At 50.6% G+C, this 17,343-nt stretch overlaps 6 protein-coding genes across 6 annotated transcripts; 3 read left to right on the top strand and 3 right to left on the bottom strand.

Moving 5' to 3' along the window:
- Positions 1–48: 48 nt before the first annotated feature.
- Aud_000019 (acetyl/propionyl/methylcrotonyl-CoA carboxylase subunit alpha) lies at positions 49–2,717 on the bottom strand (the record flags this gene model as incomplete). The annotated part of the gene is made up of 3 exons (XM_043285536.1): positions 49–2,170; positions 2,222–2,439; positions 2,505–2,717. The coding sequence occupies 3 exons, from the start codon at positions 2,715–2,717 to the stop codon at positions 49–51; spliced, it is 2,553 nt and encodes an 850-aa protein (XP_043141471.1).
- Positions 2,718–2,883: 166 nt separating this feature from the next.
- On the bottom strand, positions 2,884–4,875 carry Aud_000018 (acyl-CoA carboxylase subunit beta; the record flags this gene model as incomplete). Its single annotated transcript, XM_043285535.1, has 8 exons — positions 2,884–3,400; positions 3,457–3,550; positions 3,602–3,855; positions 3,911–4,221; positions 4,276–4,346; positions 4,396–4,463; positions 4,516–4,642; positions 4,692–4,875. The coding sequence occupies 8 exons, from the start codon at positions 4,873–4,875 to the stop codon at positions 2,884–2,886; spliced, it is 1,626 nt and encodes a 541-aa protein (XP_043141470.1).
- Positions 4,876–5,153: 278 nt separating this feature from the next.
- On the top strand, positions 5,154–7,087 carry Aud_000017 (uncharacterized protein; the record flags this gene model as incomplete). Its single annotated transcript, XM_043285534.1, has 5 exons — positions 5,154–5,505; positions 5,564–5,833; positions 5,889–5,928; positions 5,982–6,691; positions 6,744–7,087. The coding sequence occupies 5 exons, from the start codon at positions 5,154–5,156 to the stop codon at positions 7,085–7,087; spliced, it is 1,716 nt and encodes a 571-aa protein (XP_043141469.1).
- Positions 7,088–7,347: 260 nt separating this feature from the next.
- Aud_000016 (uncharacterized protein) lies at positions 7,348–9,207 on the top strand (the record flags this gene model as incomplete). The annotated part of the gene is made up of 2 exons (XM_043285533.1): positions 7,348–7,784; positions 7,833–9,207. 2 exons carry the CDS (start codon positions 7,348–7,350, stop codon positions 9,205–9,207), a joined length of 1,812 nt encoding a protein of 603 aa, XP_043141468.1.
- A 1,782-nt stretch (positions 9,208–10,989) lies between these two features.
- Aud_000015 (uncharacterized protein) lies at positions 10,990–11,868 on the bottom strand (the record flags this gene model as incomplete). The annotated part of the gene is made up of 3 exons (XM_043285532.1): positions 10,990–11,409; positions 11,465–11,755; positions 11,809–11,868. 3 exons carry the CDS (start codon positions 11,866–11,868, stop codon positions 10,990–10,992), a joined length of 771 nt encoding a protein of 256 aa, XP_043141467.1.
- A 1,771-nt stretch (positions 11,869–13,639) lies between these two features.
- Positions 13,640–17,079, top strand: Aud_000014 (glycoside hydrolase family 35 protein; the record flags this gene model as incomplete). Its single annotated transcript, XM_043285531.1, has 9 exons — positions 13,640–13,777; positions 13,832–13,908; positions 13,963–14,265; positions 14,329–14,592; positions 14,645–14,657; positions 14,713–14,808; positions 14,865–14,999; positions 15,052–15,715; positions 15,767–17,079. The coding sequence occupies 9 exons, from the start codon at positions 13,640–13,642 to the stop codon at positions 17,077–17,079; spliced, it is 3,003 nt and encodes a 1,000-aa protein (XP_043141466.1).
- Positions 17,080–17,343: the final 264 nt, after the last annotated feature.

Here is a 17,343-nt window from a genome sequence, read left to right as displayed (position 1 = left end):
CCCAAGGCTTGTTGCACAGAACACATCCTTAACTCAAACCAGGCAAATCTATACCACTGTACAAAGAATCTTCCCCTCCTCCACTGCATCCCCCTTCTTCCATTCCGTCTCAAACCGCCCATCCGCCGAGACCGAAATACTCACCTCCATCTTCATACTCTCGATGACCATGACCGCCTGCCCAGCCTTGACCAAATCCCCATTCTTCTTCTCAATGGAGAGAATTTTACACGGCATTGGCGCAACCACTGTGCGTTTCTCCGCCTCTTCCACCGTGGCATTCTTCCGAAGACCCTCTGCAAAGGAGAGCAGGGTGTTCCGCTGAAAGTCCACGTACGTGCCTAATGCAGGGAAATGGCAATATATTCGCTGAGAGCGGTCTACAACTCCTGGGACTGCACCGGCCGAGGGAATGGCAATATGGCTGGTGATTCTGCGTCCGTCGATGGATATCTCCATGGTGAATGTATTTGGAGGGATTGTGCAGTCTGCGGTTATGGCTGCTGGTCGACAGGACTCTGTCCGAACACTTCGTGGCGTCACCTTTTTCGTGCCTCCATTGCGGAGAAGACTGCTGATGGCGTTGTATCGAGATGTAGCGGTACTGGCTTTTTCCTCGGAGTCTGCAGAGATGGGCATGAGTCTCACGCGTTGAGTGTGCGCTGACTCTCCGGCTGCTGGGGGCTCCCAGATACACATTATCGATGTCCCAGTCTGGGGACCGGTGATGGCGGTGACCACGTCGCAATGGATGTTTACAGGATCACAATGCTGGTTGCGGAATTGCTTGCGTATTTGCTGAAAGGGTCGTCGGCAAGTTGTTGCGGCTTCGGAAAGGTTGCGGATGGCCAAGGCTGGGATGATAGGCAGGCAGTCTCGCAAAGGCACTTCAGGGAATTGAAGCAACTGCTCAAGATTGGATGGGATGAACGAGGTCGTATAACTTGGTTTTCGGAATTCGGGATTCAGCAGGCAGCGTTGCAGGAAGAGTTGGTTAGTCTTGACGCCGACACAGGCCGTGTGTGCCATGACTTGGCTCATCTTCTCGATTGCCAGTGCTCGGGTGGGAGCCCAGACGACAATCTTCGCAATCATGGAGTCGAAGTATATCGAGACGTCGGATCCGGTCTGAATGGCTGTCTCGTAGCGGACATCCCGACCTGGTCCTAGGACTCCGTCTGCAGAACGCCAGAGATGGATTTTCCCATGCTCAGGAAAGAAGTTGTTATTTGGATCCTCAGCACAGAGGCGGCACTCAATGGCATGTCCTTGTGGGGTGAACGCCGGTATGCTCTTCAGACTCCCACCAGCTGCCACTAGCAATTGCAGCGAAACCAGGTCGAACCCGGTCAGTTCTTCTGTAATGGGATGCTCGACCTGCAGCCGGGCATTCACCTCCAAGAAATAGAACTTGCGGGTCTGCACATCAACCACAAACTCAACCGTGCCTGCATTCTCATACCCGATCAGCTTCGCAATCCGCACAGCCGTCGCACTCATATCTCGACGCATCTGCTCGGTGAGAAACGGACAAGGCGTCTCCTCAATGACCTTCTGATGCCGTCGCTGCACGGAGCAATCACGGTCCAGGAATGACACCACCTCGCCATGGCTATCACCCACAATCTGAATCTCGACGTGCTTCGCAGACTCGATGTACTTCTCCAGGATACAGTCACTGGATCCGAACGCACGCTGTGCCTCCGACTGCGCGCGTTCCAGCTCACTCTGCAGCTGCGCTGCCTCCCGCACAATCCGCATTCCTTTCCCGCCGCCGCCTGCAGACGCCTTCAGGATCACGGGGAACCCGATCTCGTCCGCTGCAGCAGCCAGCTCATCCGCCACCTGGCTGGATCCTCTGAACCCGGGAATGAGAGGGACGTCGGGCGCATGCTTTTGCAGGTATTCCTTGGCAGACCTTTTGTCGCCCAACGAGGACATGGCACTTGCGCTGGGTCCGATGAAAATCAGACCCGCCTGGCGTACGCGGGTCGCAAAGTCGTCGTTCTCACTCAGATAGCCGTATCCCGGATGAATGGCCTGTGACTGAGTCTTGAGAGCGGTTTGGATGAGGAGCTCCATGTCGAGGAACGGATTCCGTGCATTGCCATCTATCTTGCCCAGACAAATGGCTTCATCGGCTTCGTGGATGTGTCGCGATGTGGCATCTCTGTTGGTTGGTCAGTGTGATATAGACCACCGTCGTTGAGGCTAGACTCACTCGCTCACATAGACTGCGACGGTCGCAATGTTCAACTTATGACATGTTTGGATAATGCGGACTGCGATCTCACCCCGATTGGCGATCAGGACTCGTTGGATGATCGGACGTCCATCGGGCCCAAGGGGAGGCGCGGCCACGTACAGAGGGCGTCGCGTGGGGGAAGCATGATACTCGACCACTTCGTGAGACACCGTCATCTTGTTGAGTGACCGTTGCTAGTAGATGTTGGATTGTTACATGCAGAGAATACGTGGAGGGCTACTGTTTCCACAAGAAATACATGCCACATTCCGCTTCGTAACGCTATCCGATGGATGATTAGGGCTAGCAGACGGGTCAATCTCCCCGCATCGGTCCGCTGTCCGGTTCCGCCAGCGCTGAATCTGATCAGTCGGACCGCCAGCTCCAACCGGCCGACCTCCTGGCTGGTCTGCTGAGAAGGGCAGCTGTTGGCTTTCGAGGCCTTGACTGAGGTCTTTACCATGGAGAACATGATCTAGCGTTTGGAAGACCACCCTGGCCGCCGGTAACTCCGGGTCCACGACAATATATATCTCACTATGGGGTCTACACAACAACCCATGCAAAGACGTATTCTACCCTACTAGACTTTTAACAATAGAGAGACAAAAACAGAAAATCTTGCCTTAATAGCGACTCTAGATACGCGCAAGTAACCTATGAGTAGAAGTCCCCTTCACTCCCTTCAACGTCACCACCTCCAGACACATTCCAACCACATCCCTGGTATCCCGCGGGTCAATAATCCCATCATCAATCAACATCGAGCTCGTAGAATAGCATTCTGCATCCGTTTGCACCGCATCCCGAAATTTCTCTACCTGCTTCTTCAGCTTCTCGGGCGACAAGACCTGTCCCTTGGCCTTAGCGCTAGCCTTCTGCACCGATTCCATCACTCCCGAAAGCTGCTCCGGCCCCATTACGCTGCACCGGCCGCTGGGCCAGGTGAACAAGAACCGGGGGCGATAGGCGCGGCCGCACATGGCGTAGTTGCCTGCTCCATATGATGCACCCATGATGATGGAGATATGGGGTACAGTCGAGCAGCTGACGGCCGAGACGAGTTGGGCGCCTAACCGGATGATACCTGCGTGTTCCGCTTTGGCGCCAACCATGAACCCAGTGACGTTGTGAAGAAATATGATTGGGATGTTTCTATGGTATAGACTGTTTAGTCTGTAGATTGGAGCGGATAAAAGGTAGGGCCTTACTGCTGGTTGCACATGCGAATGAATTGCGCTCCTTTGGCCGCTTCTGTGGGGTTGATGACGGACATCTGGTTTGCCACTATTCCCACTGGGAAGCCTGGCATGAAATGTATCAGCGTCCGCATGGTTAAATGACCTCGATGCTTACCGTAGAAGTGCGCCCATCCAGTGATCATGTTGCGACCGTACTCGGGCTTGAACTCCGATAACCGCGAATCATCAACCAGGCGAAGCAGGACCTCGCGCATATCGAATGGCTTTCGAATATCCGGGTTGACGATGTTCAAAAGGTCTTCGACTGGATACCTTGGAGCTAATGGCTCGATGCAGTCCAGCGGGGTTCTAGGAGAGGGCACGCGGAGTGAGGCCACCCACTCTCGTGCTTTGCGGATCGCATCGAGTCTGCATTGATTACCATTAGCCTCACTACGCTGGCTTGTAGGGTATTTTCACATACTCATCAATAGCAATTTGATCCGCCAGACCAGTTGTCATGGCATGTACCTTGGCTCCTCCCAGCTCTTCGGCCCCGATCACCTCCCCAGTGGCCATTTTCACCAGAGGAGGCCCTGCCAGGAAGGCTTGCCCTTGGTTCTCAACGAAGATGGTATAGTCCGACAGAGCCGGGTGATATGCACCTCCAGCAGTCGACGAGCCAAAGACGATGGCGCACGACGGTTTTCCGTGCTGTGTGCGGACCGCGAGATCCCGGAATAGTTGACCTCCCTTGTGGAAGACACGAAATTGTTGAGGGAGGAAGACGCCAGCCTGGGTCAACCGTTAGCATTTTTCTACCAATACAGAAGATTGGGAAAGCTGTACCGATTGCACGAGGGAAATCAGTGGCAAATCATTCTCGAAAGCGATCTCCATGATTCGATTCGTTTTGAGGACTAACAGTTGACTTAGCAGATTTCTTCGTTTGGGTGTATATCGACAAACCTGTCATTTCGTTCCAAGCACCACCGCTCTGGGTTGGGATGTGCGACATGAGCATACAAGGGCGTCCACTGGACATTGTGAGCACAATGAGCGAGGCTGAGAGGAAATTACCTAACCCACCTGACATTCCCAATCCCAGCAATCAAGTTGGCACAAGGTGTGGAATCTAGATTTCTAAACCCTGCAAAGGCGCCAATTTCTAGAAATGGCGAGTCCTGGTCTAACAAAAGTGTAATGCGATCACGGGCTTCGACGATGTCAGGTTCGTGTCACTCGAACAGAGCATATAAACATACGTAGCAGTTGACCCCTTGTCTGATGCCGCGCGAGGGAAACATCGTTTCCTTCTGCAGAAACCTGGCCCAAAGCCTCTTCAAATCTCTCGAGGACATCGTTCCATGTTTCCCGGTTAGACCGATATTGTTGGCTAGAGAGGTCGAGTTTCGACGTAAGGGGAGGAAACGAGGACTCGGAGGCCATAGTGGAGCAAAAAGAGAACGGGTTTATTGAAGAGCCTGGCAGCGAAGATAAGAGAAGAGATCAAATATCCAATATAGTATTGTGGGCTGCAGACTTGTACTGCCGCTATAATCGGGGCATTCCCCAGCCCATCGGACCGACGCCCGCGGATACTCCCGCCCCCAGGAGGCAGCCTGGTCCGCGCATGGGGGTGGTCTCTTGTATTGTGTATATTAGATTTGTCCCAATTGAGGGAGATCAAAATGAAATTCTAATTTCGTTTCTAAGCTCCAAAAACTATGACCCCCTCTCCAGCTATAGTCCAGGGCCCTACTGAGCCCGCCCTCTGGCACAAGACCTTGGGCGAGCTGATTGATGAGCAGGAAGCTCGCTATGGCGCACGCGAGGCAGTCGTTGTGCCCTGGCAGTCCGTTCGCCTCACATACAGTCAACTGGCGCAAAGAAGTCGGGTTCTAGCCCAAGCAATAAACAACATGGGCTTGCAACCTGGCGACTGCGTGGGCATCATGGCAGGTAACCGCTACGAATATATTGAGGTTTTCCTCGGTGGTGGTCGCATTGGCTGCCCTGTGGTGGTGTTGAACAACACCTACACACCTGACGAGTTGATAAGAGCTGTTCGTCAGAGCTGTATGTCTCGCAAGTCCCCTTTCTGCCTTAGAGCACCCGACGACTGATCATTTGTCAGCATGCAAACTTGTCTTCATCAGCCCTACAATCGGAACACGAAGCCTTGCCGGTCATGTGGACGCCATTTGTAGAAAGCAGTCTCCTAACCCAAAACTCCCTGAGCTGCGTCGAGTAGTGCTCATCGGGGAGGCACTCCATGGCCAAGCTGGTGTGGAAGTGCAATCCTACGACACCTTTACGAGCAGATCGCAACCAAGCTCCAGAGGACAGGCACAGATAGCCGGGAAGATTTCCTCCGGAGACGTCGTCAACCTACAGTTCACTTCAGGTATGTGACTAACCTCATATTCTTGCATTTGAACAGACTCATGTAACATCTGCAGGTACAACGGGCTCCCCGAAAGCAGCCATGTTGACCCATACGTAAGTCTCCATCCACTCGCTATGGTTACTTCTACCCGCATAACAACTTTCAGCAATCTTCTCAACAATGCCCGTTTTGTTGGTCAAGCGATGGGTCTTGGACCAGAAGACGTCGTCTGCTGCTCCCCTCCATTGTTCCACTGCTTCGGACTTGTCCTAGGGTTTCTGGCTTCATTCTGCCATGGCAGCAGCATCTTCTTTCCGTCGGACTTTTTCGACGTCAAGAGGACTGTCCAAGCAATCCTCGCAGAGGATGCGACCGTCATCTTAGGCGTGCCTACCATGTACACCGCCGAGCTGGAGGTGCTGACGCAAATCGGCAAGAAGCCTCGACGCCTGCGAACGGGCCTAGCGTCGGGGTCCAGCGTGTCGCAGGCTCTGATGAACCGGCTGCGCGATGAAATGGGAGTTGAGAAAATGTTGATTGCATACGGGATGACGGAGACGAGTCCCGTCACTTTTATTACGGGGCTGGATGACTCCGATGAGAAGCGGACGTCGACGGTAGGCACAGTCATTCCCCATACGGCGGCGAAGGTGGTCGATCGCACCGGCCGCATCCTGCCGCGAGGGCAGCGGGGAGAGCTCTGTATCAGTGGATTTGCATTACAGAAAGGTTACTGGCGAAATGAGGAGAAGACGAAGGAGGTCATGCGGCCAGATGAGAACGGGGTGCTCTGGATGCACACAGGCGACGAGGCTGTGATTGATGACGATGGATACGCCTCCATCACTGGTCGCATCAAGGACCTTATCATCCGAGGTAATTTACACCACCCTTTTCGATCATCTTCAATACTAACTACGCTCACTAGGCGGGGAAAATATCTTTCCCCGTGAAATCGAGGAGAGACTGATGACCCATCCCGCCATCAGCGAGGCCAGTGTGGTGGGAATCAAGAACGAATGGTATGGGGAAGTCGTCGGTTGCTTCCTAAAGGCGATGGAGGAAGGCTCAAGACCGTGCCACGAAGAACTCCGGCAGTATGTCAGTCAGACTCTGGGTCGTCATAAGGCGCCTCAGCACATCTTCTGGATCGGCGATGCGGGCGTCGGCGAGGATTTCCCCAAAACCGGCAGCGGAAAACACCAGAAGCACATCCTGCGCGATATAGGAAACCGGTTAGTCAAGCTTGAGAGTCTACGGGCGAGATTGTAACAGAGCTGTCTACAACTGCAACAATATAGTGGTACAATTCCAGTGGTCATTGAGCGTATATTCCGTAGACAATTGCCCCAGATACTAATGGGGACGATAACCCTCTTCTCTCCCGGCAAGCTCGGTCCGCGGTCCGCGAGGGACACAGCGGTCCGGTGAGCATTCACCCGATCATCTTGATAGCCCCTAGTATATAGGCTATGCCTGAAGTACATCCAGACTCAGACTGCGTATTCACGGCTTATGACATTCTATTCATCATGCCGAGTATATCCCCAGCAGTGAGAATTGTCGAGGTAGGACCCCGTGATGGACTGCAAAACATCTCCACCCCGATACCCACGGCAACCAAGCTGGAATTAATTCATCGGCTGGTGAAGGCTGGTCTGCAAGCCATCGAACTGACTTCTGTCGTGTCACCACGAAGAATTCCTCAGCTTGCAGACTGTCGCGATCTGCTTCAACATTCCTCGGTCCAAGACTTGGCAAAGGATCCCAAACTGCGTATACCGGTCTTAGTACCGAACCTCAAGGGACTGGAAATCGCCCGTTTGTCAGGTGTGAAGGAGATCGCCGTCTTCATCAGTGCCACAGAAGGCTTTAGTCGAGCGAACATCAATTGCACGGTGAACCAAGGGCTCGAGAGAGCCAAGGAGGTCGCACTTCAAGCGATCGATTCTGGGTTAGCGGTCCGAGGGTAAGTATCATCGGCACGCACACGTGTAATATCAGACTGACCCCTCAGCTATGTATCCTGCATCTTTGCCGACCCATACGATGGCCCAACTCCCCCAGCCGCTGTGGTGCGCTGCGTACGGGCCCTGCTCGACGCGGGTTGCTATGAGGTCAGCCTGGGCGACACCCTCGGAGTGGGTTCACCGGCAAGTGTCCGCAGCCTGATCCAATATTTGACCAACGCAGGCGTCCCCATCAGCAGCTTAGCAGGACACTTTCATGATACATACGGCCAAGCGGTGGCCAACGTATGGGAGGCCTATACATGCGGAGTCCGCGTTTTCGACAGCAGTGTCGCTGGCCTCGGAGGTTGTCCTTTTGCACCCGGGGCGAAAGGAAACGTTTCGACAGAAGACGTTGTCTATATGTTCCAGGATGCAGGAGTTGAGACCGGCATTGACCTCTCCAGCTTAGTTGAAACGGGAGTCTGGATCTCCAAACAACTCTCAAGGTCGAACTCAAGTCGAGCAGGCGTCGCTCTGGCCAGCAAGGCGGCCAAGACTGCGCGTCCGACAAAGGCCCAATCGACGCAATCATTACCGACATTACGATGGACCTTGGCAAGTGACGCGGATGGAATCCAGCTTTATCGGAGCGGAGTAAACCTGAAAATCATGCTGAACCGACCACGGAATGGAAATGCATTGGCAGCTGCAATGATCGCAAAGCTCACATCGCTCATAGTTAACGCCAGTTCTGATCCAACTGTCGCACGCATTATCATTACTGGTAGCGGAAAGTTCTTCTGCACCGGAATGGATCTCGGGAAGGGAAGCTCCCCTGTGGGGCAAGGGGGCTCTAGCAGCGAGGCGCAGTTTAAGCGCTTGACCGAGCTGTTTGATGTGATTGATAGGTGCCCGAAAGTGACCATTGCCTGTCTTAATGGACCAGCCTTTGGCGGTGGTGTTGGACTAGCCTTTGCTTGTGACATTCGACTCTGTGCAAAGTCTGCCACAGTGACCCTGAGCGAAGGTAAATTGGGACTTTGTCCCGCGACTATCTCCAAGTATGTGATCCGGGAGTGGGGTGTTGCATTTGCTCGAGAGGCGATGCTTTCCGCTCGACCGGTCAAGCCTGAGCAGCTGCATTCTCTCGGACTGGTGGTGGAGATTGCAGAGAATGCGGAAGACTTGCACCAGCGGCTGGACGCCTTGTTGGTGCGTTTGCGACATGTCTCGCCTGATGCATCTCGCATGTCGAAGGAGCTGTTGACATTGGCTTGGGCCCACGCAGGCAAGGAGGAACAAGCCGAGGGGATCAAATCTCTCTTCTATAAAATGATGCGGCCAGATGGGGATGGCGCTTACGGCGTCCGCGAGTTCCAGTCAGGAAGGAAGGTGGATTGGGATGCATACATCCAGAAGGGAACCAAGGCAAAATTGTGATGCATTCCTCTGTCTCATCTTTCTATTCGAACCTGTCCATTGACAACTATCCGTTAACCAATGGTCGAAGCGTCTGCAGTCTGGACTGCAGGTGTTGTACATGTCCTCATTGTAAGAAATTGTATGAACACTTCCATCCAGGCAGCACTTTAACAGGTACCCAAAGATTGCCTCAGTTGCCCTCTTAGCACCGAGAGGTAGTGTAGTTCAATGTATGTTTTTGTAGGACGCAAATGTATAGTTAGGGTTTTAGAATACCCTCTTACGATTGGCGTATGCCTTTGAAATGGCCACCCACTCCCGTGTGCAGCCACCTCTTGTGCCTGCCCTCGACACAGATCAGGTTCCGGTTGGTGCTACTCGTGAACCATCCCAACATCCGCCTGATCTGGTGATCGACAAGCAGGCAAAAGATATTCGCGGCTCACGGGCGGTTATTAAGATCCAAGGTTCGGTGACAGGTGCAGATCTGAAGAATGTGTCGTGCTACATTAATGGAGAGCCATAAGATGCTGTTTTGAACCGTGAGAAGTGGTCTCTCACCGTCACATATGAAAAGTCCGGGCGAGAAGAAAGTTGGACGAGATGGAGAAGCCCTGCCCTGTATCAGACGATTGTAGTGATTATAGCCCAAACCGAAATTGGCGCTGCGGCCGGGAAATTGGTCCTTCTCTGAGGCCATTATCTATGCAGATAGGAAGACGTCAATTGCTGAATTAATGCAAAAGGAAGCAGGAAACAGCGTCAATTGTTGATAGATCGTGTTGTCCATTTGCTTTCGCTCCGTTCCAACTAGGCACCATACCTCGCTATCTCTAGCTACATTTACGCCTAGCGCAAACTTGATGATTGTGGTGATGAAGACTTCACCGCTGACCAGGTTCCACTAGAGAATCCGCTGCTCCGTCTGGCTTTGCTTGGTCAGGCATGAGGTTACTGGACCGTGGATCGCCGAACTTCGAGGGTTGGACTGGTATGACAATATTTCTGGTCCCCAGCATTGAAATTTTTAGTAATTCCGCGGCAATATGGGGTTTAGCCCATCTTCAAGCTCTCTACTATGGTTGATTTCTTTTAAAGAGGCTCGTCTCATAGTAAAGAAGTTGGCGGTTTGCAGAGCGCTTGCGTACAGCATAGGACACCTTGTGGTACGGGAACTCCAGGGGCCGTGGGCACCAGAAATCAAGGACCCCACCTGAGGACACGGATGGGCTTAACTATGGAATAATCATATGCCATTTCATGAGCTTGGAACCGGAACTTAGGTCCACTTAAGATGCAGGGGCTGCTCGCTTATTATTCAAAAGATTCATACGATTTTCGGCCCTGAAAGAATTCATCTTCAAAAAAGTTTGATTTTCGATACAGGGACTCCTACCTCAAGCAGTCACGATTTTGTCAACGACCCAAGTAAGCAGACCCAGATAGGACGAATGGGTGCAGCCATACTTATGTATGGTTAGAGCCTTGACACTCATATTTCTATGTGATGGTTATTCAAGCCCTCATGAACACACAGCTTGAACTCACTACTGCACCCCCTCCCTTCCTTCGCGGGATGTGCTGCATGAAACTTCTAGTGCGGAGACGTACATCTCGTTTCAAAAATTTGGAATTGCGGCTGGTGCTCGTGCCCCATGTACTGGTCTGATCTCTTCGACATATTCCTATCATACATCTGCCCCCTTCATTTGCGTCCTCTACTGGCCCTTCTCATTACGGAGCAGGGCCAAAGGTTGGTTGTCCATTGGCGAGCCGGTGTATCTGTTTCATATAGAACGTCTAAATGTTATCATGAGCCAAAAATCTGTCCAACCGGTTCAGAAAAACCATGTAGGCAGGACCACTTACGCTCTCCGCACCCGCCCCCAACACCTTTATGTTCAGAATTTTAGCCAGTCGAGGAGTTTGGACCTTATTCAAAGGAAACTTCGCTTCCATGTCTGGAACGCTCTCGTCTATCAGTAGCAATGGTAGTTTCGGGTTGACAGCCGCTGGACGTGCAATGCCGACCAGATCGCACACACTGTCCCTGATAGCAGCCTCAGCTCCAGCACGGCTGCGGAAACCCCCCGTCAACATAAGGATAAGTTTGGGAAACCTCTTGCGAGTCTCTGCAGCAAATTCGAGAAAGAATGCTTCGCGCGCAGCACTGCGTAGGGTCTTTTGTTCCGGATGCTTGTTCTCGTTGCCGTACACCATCTGTAGACTGTATGTTAAAAGCTGGGTTCGAAACAGAACTCCAAGGCGCGAATACCTTCGGGTCCGCGGCACTCCCGCCGCTAACTTCTAGGAAGTCAATACCCCCTTCAACCAAGAGCCCAATCAGGCAAATGGTATCTTCAAAATCTGCTGTATCGTGATCCGCAGAATTTATCTTGACACCTATACAGAATCCTGCGGGGGCCACGCCACGACACTGTGTCAAGATGTCAAGGAGAAATTTGGCTCGTTTCTCTGCGGTCCCGCCATAGGCATCCGTATATATAAAGTGAGAAATGCGGATGGGGTGGATCTCGATCTCTGCAGAGGCTCGCCCTTGGTTCGCCTGCACTCTCCCAAGCAGCCTAAAATGCTGTCAAAGGATCTGAAATGACCTACTGGAAGCTGATTGTTGCTGCCGCCAGTTACAATAAAATCGCGGCTACTTTCCTGCGACATTATGGGCATTCCATTTCTTTCATTCTCGGATATCTCGGGCCTATCGCCCTACCGAGCAGAAAACTACGGTTAGCAAGGCCGTTGCCCTTCTTGTTTTAGTATGTGAGTCTCGCGACACCGGGTCCGCGGTGGGGTTGAGCGAAGGTACAAACACCCCAGCAACAGAGCCAAAGGACCGCGCTAACCATCTTTATCTGGGTTTTGAGACTCCGCCTCATTCAACCTTCAATTTGATTTATTCATCCCATTACAAGGCCAACTATATCATAGTAACAGGACCACTCTGTATAAAAACCCAGCAGACCAAGTCTGAAAAGACCCAAGCCGAGTGGTCAATGGAAAAGAGAAGTCAACGATAACCCTACGCAACCAACAATGTGAACGATGTGCTCGTAGCCGGTATACTCCGCTAGCTAGAAATAGAGCCTGGAGTGCCGGATCATATAAGACATCAGTGCATACATTCAAGTTTTATTGTGCTTATCGCGTTCAGAGCCCCTTAAGAATAATTAAATTTACAATGTTTCCAAAGCTGTATATATTTATAATGTCCCCTGCACAACTCTTTGGTAATACTTAGATGGCTATATCTTTTGACCTGAGGCACATGTAGACTGGTCGAGGGTTGGGTTTGGGTCAAACCACAGGGTATTTAACCCAAACCCAATCCACGACCAGTCTAGTTAAACAGCACATTCTTGAAGGTGTACTTCTTAAATAGTGTGAAATTTCTTGTTTATTCTAAGCCTTCTTAGATAAGCTGTTCATATTATGGCTTTCTTTATAGTTATTGAGTGATGCCGATTACAAACCAATGTAACTTCCATCAGGGAGATATGTGAGATATCTGACGCCGCCCCCTTTAGATGCCCTAACGTGTGGGGCCATTGCAGAGATATATCTGTGCCTTAACCCAGATGGGCAGAACCCCCATGGGGTAGGGGCCGCCATATCCGACTCCCCCACCGTTATTGCTAGGGAAAATCAGTTCATTAGCTTCGTCGTCACTTATTTGGTTATCCACATTTTTATTACTTTTTTTTTTTTTTTTTTTTTTTTTTTTTTTTTTTTTTTTTTTTTTTTTTTTTTTTTTTTAACTTTTATATGGTATTGTAGAGCTTTAAAATAGTCTACATGGCGTATCAGGAAACCTGTGCTTCAGGTGGTGCCCTGCACCAGGCAGTGAAGGACAGTATATTGAAACGCCCAACCCCTGCCACCGTTGTTGAGGAATCATGGAAAATCCTCTATTATTTTATTGACTATCAATGGTGAACCTGCTGTTTTAGATTTTGTAGGAAGCATATTCAGACTGAGACAAACGGTTAATAATACTATCTAGGGAGTTCATTCTGTCCAGTAAATGCTTATAGCCTTATCCTTTCTGTCTCGGAGTTCAATTCTACTTGCTACCACGCCGGGATATTACCTCTTGACCGGAAAATCTGAAAACGCGATACGCACTCTCCACGCCATGCTGATCCGACACTCTAGCTACCATTATATCATAGATCTACGGAAACCGAGCCTACGGGGTTTGCTGGATTCAAGTAAACATAATGGACTTGAGAATCTCCCCCCCGGGGCGGCGGAGTATTGCCTCTTGACCGGGTAAATTGAATGAACCCATGAAAGATTGAGGGCGGGGTAATGACCCTGCTACATATCCTACATAGTTATCATCAGGATTGCGAAAATTGCATTCTACAAGGTTTTCCAAAATCCAAACCTCTGTAGCTTGACTGGTTGTTGATTGCAGCCATCTCAAAACATGAAGCTCCTTTCTGCAGTCCCGGCTCTGGCTTGTCTGTCGGTGCAAGTCCTAGGAAGGGCTTTGTCTCATCCAATTGGCTCTTACGGTATTACAGATCACTTGGGCGGCGAAAAGCGGGCTTCCTTGCAAAATATCGTAAGAGAAACGGTCAGTCTGCTCCATCTACGGAATTTCTATTGACATAGCCAGGTGACATGGGATAATCAATCGCTCTATATCCATGGAGAGAGAGCCATGATCTTTTCAGGTGAAATACACCCATTCCGGTACACTTCAAAGGAGTCAATATCCCCTAATACATAATCTAATTTTGGTTCCAGGCTTCCTGTCCAGTCACTTTATCTCGACGTGTTCCAAAAAGTTAAAGCCCTCGGCTTCAATACTGTTTCATTTTACGTTGACTGGGCTCTTTTGGAAGGCAGCCGGGGCACCTATCGAGCAGATGGTGTGTTCGATCTGCAGCCTTTTTTTGATGCAGCCTCTAAAGCGGGAGTTTATCTTCTTGCCCGCCCCGGTCCTTATATCAACGCCGAAGTCTCCGGCGGCGGCTTCCCAGGCTGGCTTTCAAGAGTTCCTGGGACTTTACGAAGTGGAGACCCTGAGTACATGAAGACATACGAATTGTGTGGACCTCTTAACATGAGACATTTCCATATTTTGCTGCACGGCTAAAGCTTTCGTTATAGATATTTGACGAATGTCGCGCGTACAATTGCCAAAAATCAAATCACTAACGGCGGCCCTATCATTCTCTATCAACCCGAGAATGAGTACACCCCGTGGGAAAACGCCACATCCGTTGACCCTCAATATATGCAGGACATTATGGACGCTGCCAGAGAAGCGGGCGTGGTAATTCCGTTCATCAGCAACGACCAATGGCCCGCTGGAGATTTCCTGCCCGGGTCCGGAGTAGGGGCTGTGGATATTTATGGTCATGACGCCTACCCGTGAGTGCAGTCAAGTCATTCACTTCCTCAATATACTAACGGTCTTGAATAGTATTGGATCTTGCGTAGGGCTCTAAATTCCATAGTCGATGTAGCTCAGTACCCTAATAAGAAAACTAGGAAACTCCATCGTCATGGCCTTCAGGAGCTCTGCCCACTTATTTCCGGGAGCGTCACATGCAGCAAAGCCCGTCTACTCCTTTTTCACTTGTTGAGGTATGTCTCCTGGAAATTTCCTTACTTCCGCACACTCGTTCTTATTATTTTGCTAGTTTCAAGGCGGTTTCTTCGATGGTTGGGGAGGCTCCGGCTACGACAAATGTAGTGCTGCATTCAATGATCAGTTTGAAAACGTCTTCTACAAGAACAACCTGGCCGCAGGGGTTGCAGTTTTGAATTTGTACATGGTGAGATTTCCACTTTGTCGAATGAGACCGACATATATTAATTTCCTTGCAGATATACGGTGGCACAAACTGGGGCAACCTCGGTTATCCGGGAGGGTACTCGAGCTACGACTATGGTGCTGCGATATCTGAAACACGAGAGATAAACCGTGAGAAGTACAGCGCACTTAAACTCATTGGCAATTTCCTCAAAGCCTCGCCATCGTATCTCGTTGCTGTACCTGGCAACGCATCGACGACCCAGTACACACAAACAACTGACCTCACAGTGACTCCATTGATTGGGCACAACTCCTCATTTTTCGTCGTCAGGCATACTGACTACACCAGTACCAGTTTTACGAACTATACTCTTAAGGTCCCAACGAGCGCTGGTACTCTGGCCGTGCCTCAATTAGGAGGTTCGCTGACCCTGAACGGCCGCGACTCTAAGGTCCACGTCACTGATTACGATGTTGGGGGCACAAACATTCTCTACTCAACAGCCGAGATATTCACTTGGAAGAAGTTCCACGACTACAGCGTGCTTATAGTCTACGGCGGGTTGGGCGAGCATCATGAAATTGCAGTTTCCTCGAAGTCAGCGGCTAGTATATTGAGTGGTCCACAGTATTCTATTCTGACAAAGTCCGTGAACGGCCAGTCTATCGTATCATGGGATGTGTCGTCTTCGCGGACCATTGTCAAAGTTGGAGATCTACTGATTTTGCTCCTTGGTGAGATCTGAAGTGGTTGCTTCCACATGTGACATTGCTAAGAACAAGCAGATCGTAACTCTGCATACAATTATTGGGTCCCTCAACTCGATGCTTCATCCTCCAAGACTGATTTTACGACCAAGAGTGCCATTGAAAACTCGATCATTGTTAAAGCTGGTTACCTTGTACGCACAGCCCACATACAAGGTGACCAACTGCATCTCACAGTCGACTTCAACGCCACTACTGATATCGAAGTCATTGGAGCTCCAAACGCAGCCAAGTGCCTTTTCATCAATGGTAAGAAATTTCACTACGATACAGATTCGAATGGGTTCCGGAAGACGCAATTCGAGTACACCAGCCCAGGCCTTACTCTTCCAGACTTCTCGAAGTTAGAATGGAAGTATATCAATAGCTTGCCAGAAGTCCAACCATTCTATGACGACAGCGCTTGGATTAGTGCTAATCACAATACAACCAATAACACCGTCGCCCCCTTAAAAACCCCTGTATCTCTTTATTCATCTGACTACGGCTTTCATACTGGCACCTTGCTGTACCGTGGCCACTTCGTCGCCAATGGTCTGGAGCAGTCATTCACCATGCAGACTCAAGGTGGTACTGCTTATGGAAGCTCCGTTTGGCTTAACCAGACATTTATAGGCTCTTGGGATGGTAGTGCCTCAATTAACTCCCAGTTATCTACCTTCAACTTGCCCTCCCTCCACTCAGGTGCCAGCTATGTCTTGACGATTGTTGTCGAAGTAATGGGTCTTGACGAAGAATGGAGAGGTCCTTCGAGCCAGTTGAAGAACCCACGGGGTATTCTTGACTACAGCCTCTCGGGCCATAACCAACATGACGTTTCCTGGAAACTGACCGGTAATCTCGGCGGTGAGGACTACATCGATCTTGCGCGTGGGCCACTGAATGAAGGAGGCCTCTACGCAGAGCGACAAGGCTGGCATCAACCTAAACCACCGAGCGAACACTGGCAGATCTCCAGTCCTTTTACTGGGCTCGATGAAGCTGGTATCGGCTTTTACTCCACCTCCTTCCATCATGATATCCCGCTGTCCTTCGTCTTTAGCGACAATTCCGCCACCACGAAGCCGTATAGAGTGCTGCTGTATGTTAACGGATATCAGTTTGGCAAGTTCATACCACATATCGGACCCCAAACGGAGTTCCACGTGCCACAGGGAATATTGAATTATCAAGATGAGAACTGGGTTGCACTAACGCTCTGGGCTCAGGAGAGCGATGGTGCGAGACTAGGCGGTTTCCATTTGACGAATTCCACACCAGTGCGTTCTGCACTAGGTGAGATCGCGGCATCAGAGCAGCCTGCATATAAGAAGAGAGCTGGAGCATACTAATAGATTGTCAAGACATGGTGAGGTAACTTACCACTCCAACAGGGGTTACATTGAGTGACCCACTTTCCGTTGTGTTTTTTAGTATCGTAACACTGTATCAGAGCCGGGTATTTTAACCTGCCCCATGATATTCGTTCTTTTCAATCAATCAACCCTTGCATCCAAGATTGGTTCTACTACATATTCTGCTATCTCCACCCACTCTTGTTCCAAGAACTCATTACCTAGGGGTTGTAGATATGAAGCTTATCTCTGATACGTATA

Source organism: Aspergillus udagawae (genome assembly GCF_001078395.1).
Source record: "Aspergillus udagawae IFM 46973 DNA, scaffold_1, whole genome shotgun sequence".
NCBI lineage: Eukaryota > Fungi > Ascomycota > Eurotiomycetes > Eurotiales > Aspergillaceae > Aspergillus > Aspergillus udagawae.
This window is presented reverse-complemented; position numbering and strand designations above follow the sequence as displayed.